At 30.3% G+C, this 22,206-nt stretch overlaps 3 protein-coding genes across 12 annotated transcripts in view; 1 reads left to right on the top strand and 2 right to left on the bottom strand.

Moving 5' to 3' along the window:
• LOC111685604 (formin-binding protein 1-like) overlaps positions 1 to 22,206 on the bottom strand; it is a 111,500-nt gene that overhangs the window by 23,658 nt on the left and 65,636 nt on the right. For all 10 annotated transcript variants that reach the window (XM_046952811.1, XM_046952810.1, XM_046952814.1 and 7 more), the window contains one exon: positions 11,167 to 11,282. In XM_046952811.1, coding sequence (XP_046808767.1) covers positions 11,167 to 11,282 — 116 coding nt within the window. The remainder of the gene's footprint in view (positions 1 to 11,166; positions 11,283 to 22,206) is intronic.
• On the bottom strand, positions 4,988 to 5,875 carry LOC111689656 (serine protease 1-like). Its single transcript, XM_023452128.2, has one exon. It carries the CDS (start codon positions 5,836 to 5,838, stop codon positions 5,026 to 5,028), a length of 813 nt encoding a protein of 270 aa, XP_023307896.1. The 5' UTR covers positions 5,839 to 5,875; the 3' UTR covers positions 4,988 to 5,025.
• Positions 9,577 to 10,474, top strand: LOC111689655 (serine protease 1-like). Its single transcript, XM_023452127.2, has one exon. The coding sequence runs from the start codon at positions 9,610 to 9,612 to the stop codon at positions 10,417 to 10,419; it is 810 nt and encodes a 269-aa protein (XP_023307895.2). The 5' UTR covers positions 9,577 to 9,609; the 3' UTR covers positions 10,420 to 10,474.

Raw genomic sequence — 22,206 nt, 5'->3', positions numbered from 1 at the left:
GTAATATAATTCATACTTTATAGACAATTTTAAAAGCTTCAAGGTTGATCTACAAACTTTAGAGAGCAACAAGCCACCAACCACCACCAATCAAGTTAACATATGGTGGTTGAATGCATTTTAGTGGCGCAATTGAAATAAAGGGTGATTTTTTGTTGTTCGAAATTGAAAATGTAATAATGTAATGATGTAATTAGTATTCGAAGATTAATGTAAGATTTGTTCAATAAGAAGATTGATGTAAACATTATTCAACTGAGGAATCATCTTCAGTGGAAGATATTTTATCATTTATGCATTTTTTCCATTAAAACTTTCATTATTGTTGTGAAAATTTTGTTTAAAAGTTTGACATTAAATTGAGGTAGAAATTTGTTTAAAAGTTTGTCATTAAGTTGACATTAAATTGATGTAAACATTTATTCAAAAGTTTGACATAAAATTTATGTAAAAAATTTTCAAAAAAATCTGTCTGTTTTACCAAAAAGAAAAAACCGAAAAGTTAGTGAAATATTTTTAAACAAATGAATAAAAATATGATAAAAATTATTTAAATTCCTCGATTTTGAAAAGCTCTTCTAAATATTGAAGAGATTAAAGATTTCCCGGTGCTCAAAATCATTTTAAGCAATATCTGATACTTCTAAAGGAAACACCCTTTATAAGTTTAAACAATTGAATTGTACAGAAATTGTTGCAGAAAATCAATAAGAACGTAAATAACCATATCAATTGGCATGAATCAAGATTTTGGTTTGCCAACACTGACAGACAAGATATACTAATTAAGAACCAAAACCAATAGATCGAAATTTGGTGTTTAAGCAAACTTTAGTCTACGAAAAGCTTAGAGTTTTTCTGCATAAACAAAACAGTGGTTAATTAAAGCTCTCTTTAGTATGGAATTATTTAAGTTTATTTAAATGTTCTTAATGGTGATATATTATTCTGAACCTTTGGAGCTTAATTTAAGCTTTTCTTGCTAGAAAAAACTTTCTTCAATTCAAGGTTTTGTAAAAGCTTTTATTAGGCTGAAAATCAGTTGTTAACTGAAGCTTATCTAAAGCTATCTTTTGTAAGTAACTGAAACTGAAAGGTAACTTAAAACTTTGGTTAACTACAGCTTTATTACAATTAATCTTCAATGAAACCTTTTGGTTGTAAGCTCTAAGTTAATTTAAATGTTTTTAGTGACAATATAATTTATTACTATTCTAAGCTTTTGGAGCTTAATTAAAGTTTTTCTTGCTAGGATTATATTTGTAAAAGCTTTTATTATGCTGAAAATCAGTTGTAAACTAAAGCTTATCTGAAGCTCTCTCTCTCTTGCAAGAAAATTGAAAGGTAACTTCAAACTTTGGTTAACTGCAGCTTCATTATAATTAATATTCAATGCAAGCTTTTTGTTGTAAGCTCTTCTATTCATAAGTCAATTATTTGTTATTTAGATAGTTAGCTAGTTAATGATTGTTTCAAGCTTTACTTAACGGAATTGTATTAAGCTTTCCTTTACGCAATCTTTTGCTAACGTATAGATCAAGCTTTTCATAACGGAAATATTCCACTAACGTTTGGATACCTACTTAAACTTTGATAACAGGAAATCCATGGAAATTTGCCGCTCTTGTTTTGCTCAAGCAAATTGTAACAAGTTTTCTTTAAAGGAAATATCTAGCCAGGATTTAGCTTAAGCTTTTCTTAAGGCAAGTATTCCGTAAAGTTTAATAAAAGTTTTCCATAAAGAAAATATATCGCTTTCGCTCCAGCTGTTCTTAACATAAATCATTACCTTAAGTTTTCTTAACGGAAATCTATCGCTAACAGTTAGCAAAAGCTTTCTTTAACAAAACTATATCTAAAGTTTAACAAAACGCTTTCCAGGAAGAAAATATATCGTTATCGTCAAAGCTCAACTCTATCGCTAACGTTTAGCTCAAGTTTTCCTTAATGGAAGTCAATCGCTAAAAGTTAGTTTAAGCATTTCTTAATAGATATCTCTAGCTTTTGCTCAAGCGTTTTCTAACTGAATTCTATCTCACAATAATTCCAAATGTATAAAGAATTCTATTGCTACCTCAAGCTCAAAGCTAACAAAACTATATCTAAAGTTTAACAAAAAGCTTTCCAGGAAGGAAGAGTTCAGCTTTGACGACTAAACTCTATCGCTAACGTTTAGCTCAAGTTTTCCTTAATGGAGGAAGTCTATCGCTTAAACTTAGCTCAAGCTTTTCTTAATAGATATTTATAGTTTTTGCTCAAGCTTTTTCTAACTGAATTCTATCTCATAATAATTCCAAATGAATATAGAATTCTGTCGCTACCTAAAGCTAAAAGTTATTGTTAGATCAAGTTTTCCTTAACGGAAATCTATTGCTCTCGTTAACTCAATGTATTCACCAATTTTAGCATTTGTTTTTAAACATTAATTATTTGGTTTGGACAAACATATTTATCTTTCAAAAAAACGTAAATTCTTAAGAATTATTTATTTAGGTTTTTTCTCATTTTCTATTAACAATTTATTACACTAAAACTTGTACTCAAAGTCACTCCTTATTTTGAAATAATTTAAAATACACTTTACATGGTACTTGGAAACGCCAAAAAGTTTTAATATTTTATTACAAACAAAAAATTTTTTTTTGAAGTTATTTTTCAACAATTAAAAAACACACCTTTTAATGAAATTGTGGCCTCAATTACAATATCTGGCCAATAAATAAAATTAAAAAAACAAGACAAATGTTCTGCCACAAATTGTCCACTTTCACACGTCATTGTTTGCTTGTTAAGGTGGGCATGATATAATATTACAAATTAAGGGGCGCCTGGTATAATGTTTCTAATAGATAATTTGTGTTTTCCCCCCATTTTTTTTGTAATGAGTGTTGTTGCATTTTAAAGTGTTGAGGGTCTCCCCTTTTTATTTTGGTTTGTTGTAGGTAATCTATTTTGATTACATTAGATGGGGGTGTCAAATTTCTATTACTGGGGTTACGTTTGAAGGCAACAGTTTATAGAAAGAGCAATTTAAATTTTAAGTGTTTGCTAGATTGTGGGGAAAAGTTGTCAATTAAAGTTAAGTGTTTGTTGCAGATACTTGTGTATTTAGAAGACTTATTTTCCATGAGTAGAGCAGTTGTCATTGAAGTACACTGTTTTGCAGTAATTTTAAGAAAGATTGATTGTCACAAAGTTTAGTTGGAACAACGATTAGGAAACGCCAAAAGAGCTTTGGCTATCGTTAGCTTAAGCTTTCTTTAGCAAAAATCTTTCGCTAACATTTAGTTCAAACTTTTCTTAAACGAATACTTTTCGCTAACGTTTAGCTCAAGCTTTTCTTAACAGAAATCTATCGCTAATGGTTAGCTCAAGCTCTTGGCAGATATCTCTAGTTCACGATTAGCTAAAGCTTTCTTAATCTGTCACTAAAGTATGTTTAAGCTTTCGGCATCATTTCCAAGATTATGGATTCATTTTAAACGCTTACGTTTAACTTATGCTTTCATTAATAGAAATCTTTTCGCTAACGTTTAGCTCAAGCTTTTGAAAGCAAGAAATCTATCGCTTGTGTTTAGCTCAAGCTTTCCTAAACATAAATTTATCGCTAACGTTTAGCTCAAGCTTTAGGTTGATAATGGTAAGCTGAAGCCTGCCTTAACTGAAATCTCTCGTTTACGGTTAGCTCAAGCTTCCTCAATCTGTCACTGTATGGATTCATTAGGTGCGTTTGCTGATAGTTAACTGAAGCTTTCCTTAAAAGAAATCTAAGCTCAAGCTTTTCTTAACAGAAATCTATCGCTAACTTTAATATCAAACTTTCTTAACAGTAATATATCGCTAAAGTTTAACTGAAGTTTTTAAGATAACTGTTAACAACGGTTTGCTCATGCCTTCCTTAACAGAAATCTCTCTTTTACGGTTAACTCAAGCTTTTTCAATCTGTCACTAAAATAAGTTCAGCTTTCGGTGTCATTCCCTAAAACATCAGATGCGTTTGTTGATGGTTAGATCAAGCTTTATTGCTATCGATTAGGCCAAGCTTTCCTTAAAAGAAATCTTTTCGTTAACGTTAAGCTCAAGCTTCTCTTAACATAAATCTATCGCAAACGTTTAGCTCAAGCTCTGCTTAACAGGAATCTAAAACTAAAGTTTAACTCAAGATTTCTTAACAGTAATATATTGCTAATGCTTAGGTTACCAACTGTTAGCTCAAGTCTTCCTTAACAGAAACCTTTTGTTTGCGGTTAGCTTTCTCAATCTATAACTAAAGTCATTCCCGAGATTATGGATTCATCAGGTGCGTTTGCTGATGGTTCGCTCAAGCTCTCCTTAATATAAATCTATCGCTAAAGTTTAACTCGAACTTTTCTTAACATAAATCTATCGCTATCGTTTAGCTAAAGCTTTTTAAACAGTTACCTCAAGCTTGTTCGATTTTATAACCAAGTATGTTTAAGCTTTCGGTGTCATTTCCAAGATTATTAGGATTCATCAGATGCGTTCGCTTGTTTTTTCACAAACCACGCTTTTTTGATTCTGGCTTTTCGGAAAGGTATCTGTTAATTGTACCATTAAGCTTTCTGAAACCTCGCAATGCGATCACTTGGCAAGAGATTATATAGCTTGATAACTCTAAATATTTTGTACATGGACCGGTGTCAATTGAATGTTTCCATTGAAGTTTCCCAGGAGGAATGGTCTATCATGTGAGTGAAAAAGACCATCGCAAAATAAGGCCGTCAAGACAGGTGACATCACTTCGACATTTTTGTGTTTTTCTTTAGTTCTAGCACTCTCTTATCGTATGAATCAGAAATGATGCAAGAGAAGACAATACAGAGCTAATGCTAAAACCTAAACTATATATTAAATCCATTTCCTATGTTTATCTCACTGATCTTGGTTAAAGTGAATTAGACATTTCTAAAAAAAACCTATCCCTATTCAAATCTTTGTAACACTTTAATAAAAAAACATCACAAGATTATCATATTAATCAAAAATTTATATCTTTAAAATCGTTTAGTAGGAAATACCAGTATTGGCCTTGATCCAATCCAAGTAGCTGGTCAAACGGGTGAAGGCAGCAGGATAACCCTTAGCACAACCAGCAGCAGCACCGAATGAGGTCAAACCAACTTGAACTTTGTTGGATTCCAAAACCAAAGGACCACCAGAATCACCATTGCAGGTAGAGACACCACCAGGAGTAGAAACGCAAATGTTGGAGGAAGTAACAATAGAGCTGCCATAAGTTTGAGCACACAAAGAGTTGGTAATGACTTGCATACGAGCCCATTGTAAGTTGTTGGTAACAGAGGTGGCAGCATCGGAGATTTTACCCCAACCAGAAGCGATAACATAATCACCAGCATATGTAGAGTAAGAGTTGGCAATGGCGGGTAATTTAACAGCTTGGATTTTAGAGGTATAGCTGACGGTAGGAATGCGAATCAAGGAGATATCGTTTTTCAAGTTATTGCTGTTCCAGCCAGAGTGAATGATAATGTTGTCCTTGGAAACGGTGTAGGTGACTTCGGCAGATGTGCGTACGGTGGCACCCAAGTAAACGGTAACCGATTGTATACCATCGGTACAGTGAGCTGCAGTCAAAACCCATTGCTTGCCAATCAAAGAACCACCACACCAGGCTGACGAGAGAGCATTAAGTCTTAAGGAAAGACCAACCTGATAGGGGAATTGACCTACCGACGCAGTATTGCCATTAGTAATACGTCCCTCATTTTCCAAAACAGGCATAACCACATTACGGGGTTCGATTACGCCAGCCGAAGCGGTGGCCAAGGCCAAAGCGAATATAATTAAGAATTTCATTGTTGTTCCTTAAGTCAACAAACAACTGATGTTTTTTGGGCTCTCGAACCATAGTATTTATAGTCGAAATTATTTTATGGGGTGCAAACCTTATCAGGTAACATATATATAAAAATGAAAACATAATAAAGACGTGTGTCGTTTCATTATCGTGTTGCATTTATTATTGATCGTTAAAGGAAACTTAGGCATTAGTGTGATTTATTGCCCAATATATTCTAGCGATTTTGTGCCATAGTGCAAAATCATTTTGCTTTTGTTTTGGAAAGTTTGATAAGGCTCTGATAGTGTTAAAATCAGTACTTTTCATTTCTGTTCTTTTTAATTTAGATAATGAATATAAGTCTTTTTTACTTAAGAATTCATTGGAGGCGGTGATTTACTTGTGTTTCAAGTATTTTAGCAACCAGATCATTTTTTCTAGTTCTTCATTTGTAAGTCCTTTGTAATAAAATTCAAGAGTACGGAAATGTAGATAATTAGCTTTTCGTGGTAAACATTTTTGGATTTATAGTTAAAATACTCTTGAAAATATTTCCAGGAATAGAGACAAGATTTCAATAAATTTCTAATAAATTTATCTGTTCTTGGGTTTCAAACGAGAAAACTCTGGAAACTTTTTTCTATTTTAAACAAATCCAAACCAAATCGAAAAGGTTACTGTGAAAGTTAATTGCGCAAGAGATCAATCAAGTAAAGTCGAAGATACTGCGTTCTGACCGAACCACCCAACTACTCAGTAAATGTTCTAGTTTCTGAGATTATTCAGCTGAATGGGAACAACATGTTATAGTGATCGTGAAAGTTCTTGTATAGTGACCGAAACACCCAACTTGTCAGTAAATCTTCTAGTTTCTGAGCTTACTCTTTATAGTAATCGTGGAAATGAACTTATTAAAGATCACATCATTCTTTAATTGTGATCGTGTTGGAACTCATTGTACTCCAAAGTTAAGAAAACATATAATTAATTAATCATTATTTGAGGAATCAGCTTCGATCGAATCAAAACGTTGGACCACTAAGCTGACAACTTTTGAGAAGTAAACTCTCTTTTCTCCCAATTGTTAATATTTCTATTCTAATCTGTTGTAAATAGAGATAGAATAAAGAGTTGAATAGACTCCGTTTTGACCGGGCCACTCCACTCGTCAGTAAATCTTCTAGTTGTTTTTGTGCTTATGGGAAAAGCTTGTTAGTGATCGTGCAAAAGAACATCTTGTTTAGCGATTAAATGTATAATTCTAACAGGAATTATTCAAGGTTAAAGATCATATTATTCTTTAGCTGTATTAGAATGAAACTCGGCGTTTTCCAAAGTTAAGAATAAATACAATTAATTGTTGATTATCTGAGGAATCAGTATCGTCCGAGTTAAAACGTTGGACCACTAAGCTTACAACGTTCTGAGGAGTTAAACTCTCTTCGTTCCGAATTGGAAATAATTCTGTTCTAATCTGTTGTAAATAGAGATAGAATAAAGAGTTGGATAGATTCCGTTTTGAGTGGTTGACCTTTACTAGTCAGTACGTCTTCTAGTTTCTGTGCTTATTCTGCTGAATGGGAACAGCACGTTATAGTGATCGTGGTAATTAACATATTGTGTAGCGATCAAATGTATAACTCTAACAGGTATTCTTTAAGTTTAAAGATCACATCATTCATTAGTTGTGTTCGATTGGAACTCAAAGTGATCGAGTTCTCCAAAGTTAAGAAAATAATACAATTAATTGTTAATTATAAACGTTGGACCACTAAGCTAACGTTTTGAAAAGTAAAACTCTCTTCGTTCCCAATTTGAATAATTCAGTTCTAATCTGTTGAAAATAGAGTGGAATAGACTCCGTTTTGATCAGACAACTCAACTCGTCAGCACGTCTTCTAGTTTCTGTTCTTACTCAGCTGAATGGGAACAGCTTGTTATAGTGGTCGTGGAAATGAACATCTTGTGTAGCGATTAAAGGAATTATAAAAAGAATTATTCAAAGTTAAAGATCGCATCATTCATTAGTTGTGTTCAATTGGAACTCAAAGTGATCGAGTTCTCTAAAGTTAAGAAAAAATACAATTAATTGTTGATTATTTGAGGAATCAGCATCGTCCGAAAAAGTTTTCTTCGTTCCAAATTCAAGAACTTTCTATTCTAATCTGTAGATGAAGTGGGTGTTAGTTTTTTCCTTCGTGATAGAGTGATACTAAGTTTTCTGTTAAAGTTAAGAAAGTCATCCGCTTGAATAGACAGTTGTCGAGTTAAGTCAAAACTTTTTTAAAACTTTGGGCCACTAAACTTACGAGTTACAATCGGTTTGTTCCAATTAATGATTATAGAGCTGATTTTCTGTAAGAAACCTTATGTTTCGATCGTGTTAAGAACTAAGTTTTCTATAAAGTGAGGAAATATCGAATTGTTGTTTATTGAAGGAAAAATACATCCATCCGGTCTATGTTGCAATAAGGCCGAGTTTGTTCCCAAGATAAGTTTTTTATCTTCTCTTCTTTTTAATTCGAATTAAGGATCTACATAATTCATAATTCGAATGGCTTTAATAAATGTGAGAATTTTGGACTCTTTTCACCCGTTTTGAAACCTTGAGTTAGTTGCTGAATTAGAAATCATTAAAACAAAATTAAGATTAACGGTTCCTTTCTGTTATAGAACAAAGAATATGAAATGAAGAAGCATCTTCTGGTTGATTTAGTATTAATAGAATTCAGCCGTATGGGAAAGACTCGTTTTTTAAGACCGCTAATCATCAAAATCTTAAGACGTTTCATTGTCAGCCGGATAAGAAAAAACTTCCTTTAGCCGAGATCCTCTTCAGCTGCCAGCGAAATGAAGAAAAAACTTCCGATTCATTCAAGTAAAGAAGAGTTTATTCGAATCGGAGTTAATCTTTTTGGTTGTGAGCGAGAGAGAGTGAGAGAGAGAAATCTTCTTTAATACCAGATCGACACGTTCCTCTGTGGCTGTGAGGGAGAGGTAGAACATCGAATTGACTGTGTGGGACTTAGTTGGAGTAAACAAAATTCTTTAGCGGTGATCACAAGTTTCCGGCGTATTAAACTGTGATCGTCGAGTTTTAGCAAATAGGAACTAGTTTAAAACTATATGAAGATTTGTTTCTATATTTGATTAAAGTGAGGCAGCGTTTATTCAAATCGGAATTGTTTTAATTATCGTCAGATCTGAGATGTCCATCGGATATATGTGAGTGATGCTCAGTCGAGTTTGACTTAGTTGGGATAAACAGAATTCTTTAGCGGTGATCACAAGCGTATTAAACTGCGATCGTCGAGTTGTAGCAAATAGTTACTACTTTGAAACTATATAAAGATTTGTTACTAAATTTTGAGAAATTCGACCGCAAAGAAAGTCGTAAGTGTTTCAAATTATCTTCACAAAAATTTTTCAAATAATTCTCCTCTATAAGTGACGTCAAAACTTATTGCAAACAAAGACTACTGAATAAAATTCCTAATATATATGATAAGATAATTAAAGTCAAACCAAATTGCTTTAATTGTATCGCAAAAAAGAGGTTGTATTTAAAGAAAACGTGTTAAAACTTACTGAAAATAAATAATTTAAATCTAAAGGTTTTTCCCAAACTAGCCACTCGTAAAAAGGTTTCCTTTAGTAAAGAATTAAAATAATAAATCAAATCTTATCTCAACTGCTAGGAAAACCATAGATTATGGACAAAATTTCTCTATAAAACCTTTGAATTAAAAGTTTATAACTTTAGTAGTTTTGCAGAGTAGTAGACTAACATGAAATTCTTAATAATTTTTGCTTTGGCTTTGGCCAGTGCCACCGCTGAATTGCAGCAGCGCAATGTTGTAGTACCCGTCGTTGAAACTGAGGGTCGTATTACCAATGGCAATAATGCTGCTGTGGGTCAATTTCCCTATCAAGTTGGTTTGTCGTTGAAAGTTAATTTTCTTTCCTCCTCCTGGTGTGGTGGTTCTTTGATCGGCAACCAATGGGTTTTGACTGCTGCCCATTGTACTGATGGCATTAACACCATTACCGTTTACTTGGGTGCTACCGTGCGTACCGTAGCTGAAGTTAGCTATACTGTTACCAAGGATAATGTCTTGATTCATGCTGGCTGGAATAGTAAAACTTTAAAGAATGACATCTCTTTGATTAAAATCCCTGCTGTGGCTTATTCAGCCAAGATCCAACCAGTTAAATTGCCCGCCATTGCCAATTCTTACTCTACATATACTGGTGATTATGTTATTGCCTCCGGTTGGGGTCGTATCTCTGATGAAGCCAGTGGTGTTACTAATCATTTGCAATGGGCTCGCATGCAAGTAATCAGCAATGCTGTTTGTGCTCAAACTTATGGTTCGGCAATTGTTACTGCCTCCAATATTTGCATTTCTACTGCTAATGCTGTTTCCACCTGTAATGGTGATTCTGGTGGTCCTTTGGTTTTGGAATCCAGCAAGGTTCAAGTTGGTTTGACTTCGTTCGGTGCTAAAGTTGGATGTGAAAAGGGTTATCCTACCGCTTTTACCCGTTTGACTAGCTATTTGACCTGGATCCAGGCCAATACTGGTATTGCCTACTAAGTGTTTTCATGTAGTTGATAGTAATCGAATAAAATTGTTTTAATTTATTAAACAATATTTTGTTTTCATTAATTTAAACTAATTTAAAGAATTATTTAATTATTAAAGATGTCTCCTAAAAGTATGCCAAGCTTTAAAATTAAAACTCATTTAAATGGTTTTTAATAAAGAGCCTTGGGTTATACTTTAAATATAATAATATGGAATAGTTTTAAGTGTTGCAATAAAATTCAACATCCTTAAAATATGCCAACGTTTGTTATTAAAAAGGCTTTTTAATAAAGCGCCTAGGGTTATACTATTATTTGAAATTCCAAGCTAAATATTTCTATTTGTTATCTGGCGAAAAAGTTTATACTAAGAGGAAAATAAAGGGCCTTGAACAAAAGCAGAAAAAAACATGCCTCTTGTCTGTCAGTCTGCATGTCATTCGTTTAATTAAATTACTAGAACTGAACTAAAACAAGAACTGATCTAAAACTGAACTAGAACTGAACTAGAACTGAACCAGAACTGAATTAGAACTGAACTAGAACTGATCTAAAACTGAACTAGAACTGAACTAGAACTGAACCAGAACTGAACTAGAACTGAACTAGATCTAAACTAGAACTGAACTAGATCTAAACTAGAATTATAGCTTATATACAAAAGTACATATTAGAACATCAATTTTTAGTGCCAAAATGTTATGATTACTTTTAAATAAAATCGTTTATTTTGCATATGAGAATTCCGCAAACTTACCTTAATTTAGCGGCATATTCTGTTTCTATCGCTAAGCGATCTCTTATAAAATTTGCATATTTATCCAAAAATTCAATGCCTTTATTTGTGTGTATCGCTAAATTATCGTACTGATCCTGTAAATAGATAAAATTAAAAAAAATCAACAAATTTTTCACACAAAAAACTATAAAATTTTTTATTATAAATTTAATTTAATATGAAAAGCTTTTTATTATAAAATAAAAAGGTCAAAGGCTTTTTTATCAATTCAAAACAAAAATAAATTAATTAAATATTTGGCAATATCATTCTTTTTTAATTAAAAGTAAAAAGTTATATTTTCAAAAACTTTGGGCAGAATGCTTATGAAACAATTTTGCAACAATTTCTATTATTTATATATTTTTCATTAAAATGAATTTAAGAGTAAATAGTATATTTTAGATTGTTTAATTAAAATTTTATTTTTAATTGATTACGTCTATCATTCGGTTTGGACTGTGTGTGTGTTGCTGAAAGCAGATATTTTGCAAAAGAAACAAAATAAGAATTGCTAAAATTATTTTTTAAGATTTTGGGCAAGAAAAATTCTATTATTAAAATGTTGAGTTATTCAATTGACGTAGTACGCAGCCATAAATGGTGTGTTTAACTCTTTGGGAAATCCACAGAATAGTAAATTTAAAAATATATATTTTAATAATATTATTTAGGTTAAGCAAAATATTTCCTTTCTTCTTATTGAAAATTAAGTTAACTATATATTAACCCTTTTGATGACTTAAGTACAAAAAGGAAACCACATTTTTTCTTTCAAAAATTCTATATGTTTTATGAACTGAACTAGTACTGAACTAGAACAGGAATAGAACAGAAATAGAACAGAACTAGAACAGAACGGAACTAGAACAGAACGGAACTAGAACTGAACTAGAACTGAACTAGAACTGAACTAGAACTGAACTAGAACTGAACTAGAACTGAACTAGAACTGAACTAGAACTGAACTAGAACTGAACTAGAACTAGAACAGAACGGAACTAGAACTAGAACTGAACTAGAACTGAACTAGAACTGAACTAGAACTGAACTAGAACTGAACTAGAACTGAACTAGAACTGAACTAGAACTGAACTAGAACTGAATAAGAACTGAATAAGAACTGAACTAGAACTGAACTAGAACTGAACTAGAACTGAAATAGAACTGAACTAGAACTGAACTAGAACTGAACTAGAACTGAACTAGAACTGAACTAGAACTGAACTAGAACTGAACTAGAACTGAACTAGAACTAGAACTGAACTAGAACTGAAATAGAACTGAACTAGAACTGAACTAGAACTGAACTAGAACTGAACTAGAACTGAACTAGAACTGAACTAGAACTAGAACTGAACTAGGACTGTATTAGAACTAAACTAGAACTGAACTAAAAATAAACTAGATCAGAACTAGAACTAACTGAACTTGAACTAAACTCGTAGTGAACTAGAACTGTACTAGATCTAGTTAGTTAGTTATGAATAAAATAGTTATGAATAAAATACAAAATTTTGTTTATCTTGAAAATTAATAGACCAAAGTTCTACAAATTTTGCAAAAAGAACTTAATTATACATCCGAACAAATGGCCGGACTTTCATCTGGGGGCTGTATGCTTGTTCTTGGCACCTCCCATATGAATTAAGTACAAAATTTCATATATCTGGGAAACTACTAAACTCTTCCAATTTTCCATGAAAATCTCTATTAAAATCTTAATTAACGTTCGTATTTTTCTCGGAGTTACTTAAATCTTAAAGCGTATTTATGACTCTAAGTTATATGTACTTATTTTCCTTGAAATCTTTATGAAATGGGTTAATGTTTTGGAGATTAAACAAAAACCACATAAAAAAGAAAACATTTTTATAAAAATGATTCAATTTATGCGGTTATATATCTCATGTTATGGAATTTTTTTTATTTACGATATAAATTCAGAAAGCTATGAGTAAAAAAAATGGGTTCTTTTTAATTAGTTAGTAGTAATATTATGTTGATTGTTTTAAATTATACATACATAGTAATTTCTTTAAACAAATCTTTAAAGAATGGTAATTATTAAAATTTAAACATAAAGAAGGAAAGTTCAAAATAATGGGGATTTTCCAACCAGTAGTAGAATATTCATTTCAAAGCAAATGTTTTAAGTCCCTGAAATTGTACGTGGGGCAAAAGTATTGTTAGTTTTAATGCAATATAAAGCTAAATTATAACAATGGCGAAGATATAATTTTTATATCATGAGTGTGTATTACAGAATCGATGTAGCACAGAAAAAAGAACATACGTCTGACTTCATCTTAGATTACTAAAGACGTATAAAGTAATTAATGGTTATATCATTGCAATGAGTAAATATGTATGCGTTAAAAGCGAGGGCGAGAGAGATGCACATTAGTGTCTAAAAAAGAAACAATAGTTCAGGTATGGACAGACTCCATGCACTGGACTATGGTTTAGTTTAATGACTAGTCTAAGAACTATTCTATTGACAAGTTTATTGACTACTCAATGATCTCAGGCACTGTCTGGATTCTATGAATTTTTCTATTGAAAAGTCTTGTCTAGTCTATGTACTAGTCTATTGTCTAGCCTATGTACTAGTCTATTGACTAGGCTTGGTTATTAACTACTTTTTGAACAAATTTATTAACAACTCAATGGACTAATATATGATCTATTCTATGGACTAGTCTATTGACAAGTTTATTAACTACTCAATAGACTAAGATGCTGACTAGTCTACTGAATAGTTTATGCTTCAGTCTATGGAATATCCAATGGTCAAGTCCAAGTCAATTGACTATTCTATTGATTTGTCTATTGACACTTCTTTGAAATAGACTATGATCTAGTCCATGTTCTTGTTTATTGAGTAATCTATGGACAAGTCAAATGATTAGGCTAGACAATGGACTATTAGGAGATAGGTCTACCGACATGTCTATGGACTAATCTATTGTCTTATAGTTTATGATAATCTATGAACAAAACTATTGATAAATTACTATTCTAAGGACTAGTCGACTGACTATTCTATGGATTAATCTATTAAATTGTAGAATGATCATTCTAAAGACTGATCTATTGACAAGTTTATGGTTTAGTCTATTATCTAGTTGATCGACTATTCTTTGATCTAGACTATATAGTCTAGTCTGCAGACGTGTCTATGGTCTATTGAAGTATATATGGACTAATCTATTAACTTGTAGAATGACTATTCTGCAATCTGATCTATTGACAATCTACTATTATCTAGTAGATTGACTATTCATTGATTTAGAATATAGTCTCGTCTGCAGACTTGTGGTCTATGGTCTTTAGACAAATCTATGACTGATTCCATTACGCGTCTTTGGTCTAGATTACACACTAATCTATACTATAGATTATTGACCAATATATGGACTATTGTCGAAAGTTTGTAATTTAAAATTATTAAACTTTGAAAATATATCACTGTTTAGTGATTTGAGTGGATTATTGTTCAAAATTACATAATTTTTAATACTATGATTGATTTCCTTAACATATCTGTTGATAAATTACAAATGTTAAACAAACAAAAACAAGTAATAAACAAATATTTATGCAACAATTGAAAGATTAACAAAATTATTAATAAATAAAAAAAAAAACAACAAGCTCTTGAAAATAATACAAAAAATTAACAATATTTTCTTATGTAAATTATAGATATTTTTAAAAATTTAAAAATAAAATAAATTCAATAACAACAAAATTTATGTAAAATTTAAAATGTTAAACACTTGAAGTTCAATTATTTATCTATTAAAAACAAGTTGTAGGAGTAACCAAATAAATCAAAATTTTTAAGCAAAAAAAAAAAAAAAATAGAGAAAAACAAAATCTTAAAACTCAAAACAAACAAGAAAAAATACCCCTCAAGAAAATACATCATTTTTTGTTTTTAACAAAAACTAGAGCAATTTTGTTTGTTTTCCTAAAGCTGTTGACAAATGTTTTTAACAAACATTTTTTTTATAGTTTTCTTTTATTATTTATATTCAACGACATCAACATTGTCAATAAAAGCAGTGGAAACATTGACGACCATAATAATAAAGAAAAAACAATTGTTTTGATATAAACACTATTTGGCACAAATATTGAATTGTTTTCGTTTTTTTTTTTTTGGTTTGAAAAAAAAATTATATCTTTTTTTCTTCGTTGAATGTTTGATGGTGGCGCTTTGATTCGATATTTTTTGCTGCTACCAAAGAGAATGAAAAAAACTTAAATCACACACATATCTTATGTCACTTGTAAAATCTAAAGAAAGAACAGCGTTTAAAAGGAATGAATTCTTTGATTAAATGATATTTCGAAATCATCGATCTTTTATAGAAAACTTAAAGAAAACTATAGACCAGACTATAGACTAGAAGTCTATACACTATAGACTATAGAATATACACTATATAATAGACTATGACTGGACTATAGACTAGACTAGACAATAGACCAGACCATAGACTAGGCTAAGGGCTAGGCTATAGACTAGACTATAGCTTAGACTATAAACTAGATTATAGACTAGACCACAGACTAGACTATAGACTAGACTATAGACTAGACTATAGATTAGACTATAGACTACTATAGACTAGACTATAGACTAGACTATAGACTAGACTAAAGATTAGACTACAGACTAGACTATAGACTAGACTATAGATTAGACTATAGACTATACTATAGACTAACTATAGACTAGGCTATAGACTGTACTATAGACTAGACTATAGATTAGACTATAGACTATACTATAGACTAGACTATAGACTACACTATAGACTAGACTATAGACTAGACTATAGACTAGACTATAGACTAGACCATAGACTAGACTATAGACTAGACTATAGACTAGACTATAGACTAGACTATAGACTAGACTATAGACTAGACTATAGACTAGACTATAGACTAGACTATAGACTAGACTATAGACTAGACTATAGACTATACTATAGACTAATCAATAGACAAGCCTAAAGACTAGACTATAGATTAGACTTCAGACTAGAATTTCTATATATGTATAGACTATAGATTAGAAAAGTCTAAAAACAGGACTACAAATTCATATATGGACAAGACTATAGACCAAAATATAGACTAATCTGTAAATTAGACTATCCAATTCTACAGAATAGACTATAGACTAAGCTATATGGACTATACTACAGATTAAACTACAGATTAGGCTATAAGCTAGACTAAAGATTAAACTACAGACAAGACTATAGACTAGACTATAGATTAGACTATAGACTAGACTATAGATTAGACTATAGACTAGGCTATAGACTAGACTATAGACTAGACTATAGACTAGACTATAGACTAGACTATAGACTAGACTATAGACTAGACTATAGACTAGACTATAGACTAGACTATAGACTAGACTATAGACTAGACTATAGACTAGACTATAGACTAGACTATAGACTATACTATAGACTATAGACTAGACTATGACTAGACTATGACTAGACTATGACTAGACTATGACTAGACTATGACTAGACTATGACTAGACTATGACTAGACTATGACTAGACTATGACTAGACTATGACTAGACTATAGACTAGACTATAGACTAGACTATAGACTAAACTATAGACAAGCCTAGATACTAGACTATAGATTAGACTTCAGACTAGAATTTCTATATATGTATAGACTATAGATTAGAAAAGTCTAAAGACAGGACTATAAATTCAAGACTATAGACTAAATTATAGACTAAACTGTAAATTAGACTATATTATAGAATATCCAATTCTACAGAATAGACTTTAGTCTAAGCTATATGCCAGACAATGAAATATACTATAGATTAAACTATAGAGTAGGCTATAGACTAGATTATAGACTATACTCCATACTAAACTATTGACTAGACTATTTCCAATTTTCTAGCGAAAATTGAATACATTCTTTTACACCAACCGTTCATTCAACAACGACAAACTCCTCCGATTTTTCTACTACACAACAATTAAACACTTGAAAGAAAGCTAAAAGAGATAAAAAAACAAACTTTTATCTACAATTTTATTCTCATACTAAAAAAGAATTGGGGAATTGTGTCACATGAAGAAAATACATCTATTTATTGATCTTACTACGTAATATTTGTGTGTTTTAATAAATTTAATTTTAAACACTTTCAATCACCAAAACGGTTTCAATGATTGAACAAAAAAAGAGGCACACACACATATACATGTAATGATATTACATATATTTTTATCATATTTTTAAAATGATTTTGTGTTTTTTTTATAATTTTATTTAAAAAGTTTATTTTTATTTGAACAAGTGGTTGTTTGTTTTTCGAAAAAGAAATATCTTTATGTTATAAATATTATTCATTATGTTTCTTTAATAGATTTTTAATAAATCATAATTATTTTTTGTGTTGGTTTTTTACTTGTAGCCCTAGACACTATTAACAGTTTATTAAAACCTTAAATGTATTGTGTTTAATTTTATTTCAAAAGTATTTAAAATAAATCTGCCCTGAATGCTGTTTTAGCCTGTGATCTGTCATCATAAATTTGTGGCCTATTACCGCAAAAAATATTTATATTAAAATTTATGACACATTTAATACAAATAATAAATAAATGCGTGGTTTAATAGTAATTTATTTATGAAAACACATTAGAAGATAGACTAGATATAAGTTCAGAATATACACTCAACTAGAGTATATACTATTCACTAGGATATAGACTAGAGTACAGAAAAGACCATACACTAAACTATTTATCAGACTACAGATTAGACCATAGACAAGACTATAGACTAGACTATATACTAGACTACAGACTAGACTATAGACTAGAATATAGACTAGACTATAGACTAGACTATAGACTAGACTATAGACTAGACTATAGACTAGACTATAGACTAGACTATAGACTAGACTATAGACTAGACTATAGACTAGACTATAGACTAGACTATAGACTAGACTATAGACTAGACTATAGACTAGACTATAGACTAGACTATAGACTAGACTATAGACTAGACTATAGACTAGACTATAGATTTGACTACAGACTAGACTAAGCCTAGACTACAGACTAGACTAAAGACTAGACTATAGACTAGACAGCAGATTTAACTATAGACTAGACTATGGAGTAGACTATAGAGTAGGCTATAGAATAGGCTATAGACTAGACTATAGTCTAGACCATAGAATATACTATAGACTATATTATAAAGTAGACTATCGAGTAGATTATAGACTGGACTATAGAGTAGACTATAGACAAGTCAATTGTCATTACAGTGTCGGCTATTGTCCAGTCCATGATCTTATCTAGTCTATAGTCTGGTCTAATCAGAAAATGTAAACTACATATAAAAAACCTAACACATATGCAAATAGTTATTAAAACACTACATCACAGCTAAAGTAATATTCAATTAAAATTATATAACAAATTAGAAAACAAAATCTCAATTAAAAATCTCTTTTTTACACATAAAATTGAACATAAATCATTTTGTTTGGATTAATCTAACGTCACAAATTTCAATTAAAAATGATTAAACAAAAATTGTTTTACATTGGCATTTAGCAAAAAGATATCGATTACAAAATATTACACATTCATTTAAAATTGTATGAAACAAAAATCATTACATTCACACAAACAATGATTTAACAAGTTTAAAATGTGTGTAATTTTACTGCATAATTACTATGTCAAATATTACGTCAACTTTCACTCTTTCTAAATTTGTTAATAAATAAATAGCATAAATGATTTTTAGTTTTTTTTTTTAAATTATTTGTTAATCAATAAAGATTTATTTGTTAAAAACAACAATTTGTCTTAAACTAAAGACTCTCCGCACACCCGCTTTGTTTTTTTTTTATGTTTTATTATGACGAAAGTGGTGAAAATTTTGAATACAATTATAGAAAATGACACCTGTCAGTGAGTTGCATTCACCAATTAGGTTTAAAATTGAATGCATTATTGTGAGTGCATGTTTATGCATTACAAATAGTGTTGTGCGAGTGATGTAATATTTTCGTATAAATGCATTAGTATTTTTAACATGAGTGCTCGTGTTTAAATTGTAAATCAATCAATAGTGGAGTTTTGAAATGTTATTACAATTATTTGTTTTTTTTTAAGAATTTGGAATTTTATATAAGAAATTGAAATTATAATAAAATAATATATATTTTTATTGTACATTTTTTAAGGACTTTGCAAAAAATCTTGTTTACCACTTTCGCCAAAAGAAGAGAAAATTTTGTTCCCTTAAACTTTTCATTTCCTTCGAATGAAAAATTGCTATCGTGAACTTGTTGTGAACAATTCATTCACAATAGTTGATTTTGTATGAAACAGCTGTTCAATGTTTAGAAATTTTCATCAACAAATTTCACAACAGGGGATTTTTTTAAGACAAAAGAGAAATGATTGCTTAAACTTTATTTACAGCAAACTTTTCCTAAGAACTGATGTCAACTGATATTAATTGACTTCAACTTAATGCTACTTCAACTGTCATTTATTAATTTCAACTGACTTAAACTATCTTCAACTGACTTAGACTGACTTCAACTGACTTTTATTGATTTCAAGTAATTTCAAGTAGCTCCCACTGAACTAACTTCAACCGATTTCAATTTAATTCAATTGACATCAAATGACTTCAATTGATTGCAACTACCTTCAACTTACTTTAAATGACTTCAACTAACGTTAACTAATGACTTCAACTAACTTTAACTAACTTCACTGACTTCAATTAACATCAAATGACTTTAACGCTTTTGAACTACTTTCAACTGACATTAATTGACTTCAACTAACTTCACTGACTTCAATTAACTTCAAATGACTTAAATTAACATAAACTAACTTAAAGTAGCTTTTACTGACTTCAATATACTTCAACTGAGTTTAACTCACTTTAATTGAGCTCAACTCACTTCAAAGATATCAAGTCGCTTCTATTGACATCAACTGATTGAAACTATCTATCTATCTATCTATCTATCTATCTATCTATCTATCTATCTATCTATCTATCTATCTATCTATCTATCTATCTATCTATCTATCTATCTATCTATCTATCTATCTATCTATCTATCTATCTATCTATCTATCTATCTATCTATCTATCTATCTATCTATCTATCTATTTACCCTGTAACCGTCTCATCTCCTGCTATTAGCAAATATCATGCCCCATCTATTCGAAATTTTGAGTGCGTTGCACATTGTAATTATCATTATTTTTGTTGTTGTTGCATTTTCTTGAAGTGGCTGCCAATAATTTAACTAAATAATTTTGCAAACATGCGTGCCACTGCTTCGTGCCATAATTGTTATTTTACACTTGAATTTTTTGTAGGTAAAGTGTAAAAGCAAAGTATTTTATTTGAATACAAAATTTTGTATTCAAACTCTTCTTTTCAGAGAGGGTTGGGTTATTGTTTACGATTTATATGTTACAATATTCTTCGATTTTAGGAATAACAATTTGATTTACAAATTGAATTTATTTCAAATTAATAAAATATGCAAATATTTCAATTCCACTTACTAGAAGACATGGATGATGTTGTTGGTGAGGAGTAGTTTTACTTACATTAGAAACACTAACAGAATTTCTTATGAAAAATATGTCTTAAATTGAACCTCTATTTCGTTTGCAAAACAACATGCTCTGAATACTTAAATATGGTAAGAAAGTTAATTTTTCTGTTTGTTTTCGTAATTGTTTGTTATTTAATACCATTAAATGCAAATAGAAAATCAAAAGTAATGTTAACTTTACAATAGGTTCATAATACAAATAAGTAAGAGTGTTTTAGTGAAGGTAGTAATGAATTTGAAGTACACCCTGCATAATAAATTAACAAAATGCCCTTGATTGAAATACATAATATTATGTAAAAGTGATAAATTGTCTGGTAAATGGATTTGAAAAATTTGTCATATTTATAAAGTTTCAAACAATTTTAGGATTCTTGTTTTTGCAAACCAAATTATGCTTTAAATAAGACTTAACCTAGTTTTATCAAACAGTCCAACAATCTCTCCTCTAGTTTTTTTCAAATAACTTATTATTAACATATATTAATATGCAAAAATATGCCTTAACATTTACGCATATTTATAACATTCCATTAATGCAATTAAATATTATTTTATACTGCTACTGTATTTCTGGGCAATAATTGCAATTGTATGTCGATTAAATTTTTAATTAAATATCTATATAATTTATTTGTAATAATTTCTTCTTCATTATATTTTTATGATAATTCTGTTAGTGTATAGTTGGCTTCGAATATAATCACGTCTTTATATTTTGTCAAGACTTTTCCATGTAAAGTTGTACATTTTGAAATCAACTTTGTACTTTTTTAATGTTTTGTCTGTTTATCTATCAGCTTGACTCTACCTCGCTGTCACATGTTTAAAAAAATACGTTTTGCATAAGAAAAAGTGTTAAGTAAATGGCATAAAAAGAAATTATTATTTTAATAGCAAAACATAAATATTTTTTTATAATAAGGGAGGGTTAGCCAAGTGTTATAATCAGATATTATTTTAATAAAATTTGCAATAAAAGATAGAAAATATTCCAAAATAAATGTGATGTCATGAAGCTTCTTCCTAAAAATGCCAAAGTAGTCCTGTTGATTTTGTGTATTTCCTTAGTTTAGAGTTTTTTTATAACTGTCAACAAAATTTGGTTTGATCAGATGATGTGATAGTCTAGTCTATAGTCTAGTCTATAGTCTAATATATGGACTAGTCTATAGTCTAGGATATGGACTAGTCTATAGTCTAGTCTATAGTTTAGGATATAGTCTAGTCTATAGTCTAGTCTATAGTCTAGTCTATAGTCTAGTCTATAGTCTAGTCTATAGTCTAATCTATAGTCTAGTCTATAGTCTAGTCTATAGTCTAGT

The sequence above is a fragment of the Lucilia cuprina genome, chromosome 5 (assembly GCF_022045245.1).
Source record: "Lucilia cuprina isolate Lc7/37 chromosome 5, ASM2204524v1, whole genome shotgun sequence".
NCBI lineage: Eukaryota > Metazoa > Arthropoda > Insecta > Diptera > Calliphoridae > Lucilia > Lucilia cuprina.
This window is presented reverse-complemented; position numbering and strand designations above follow the sequence as displayed.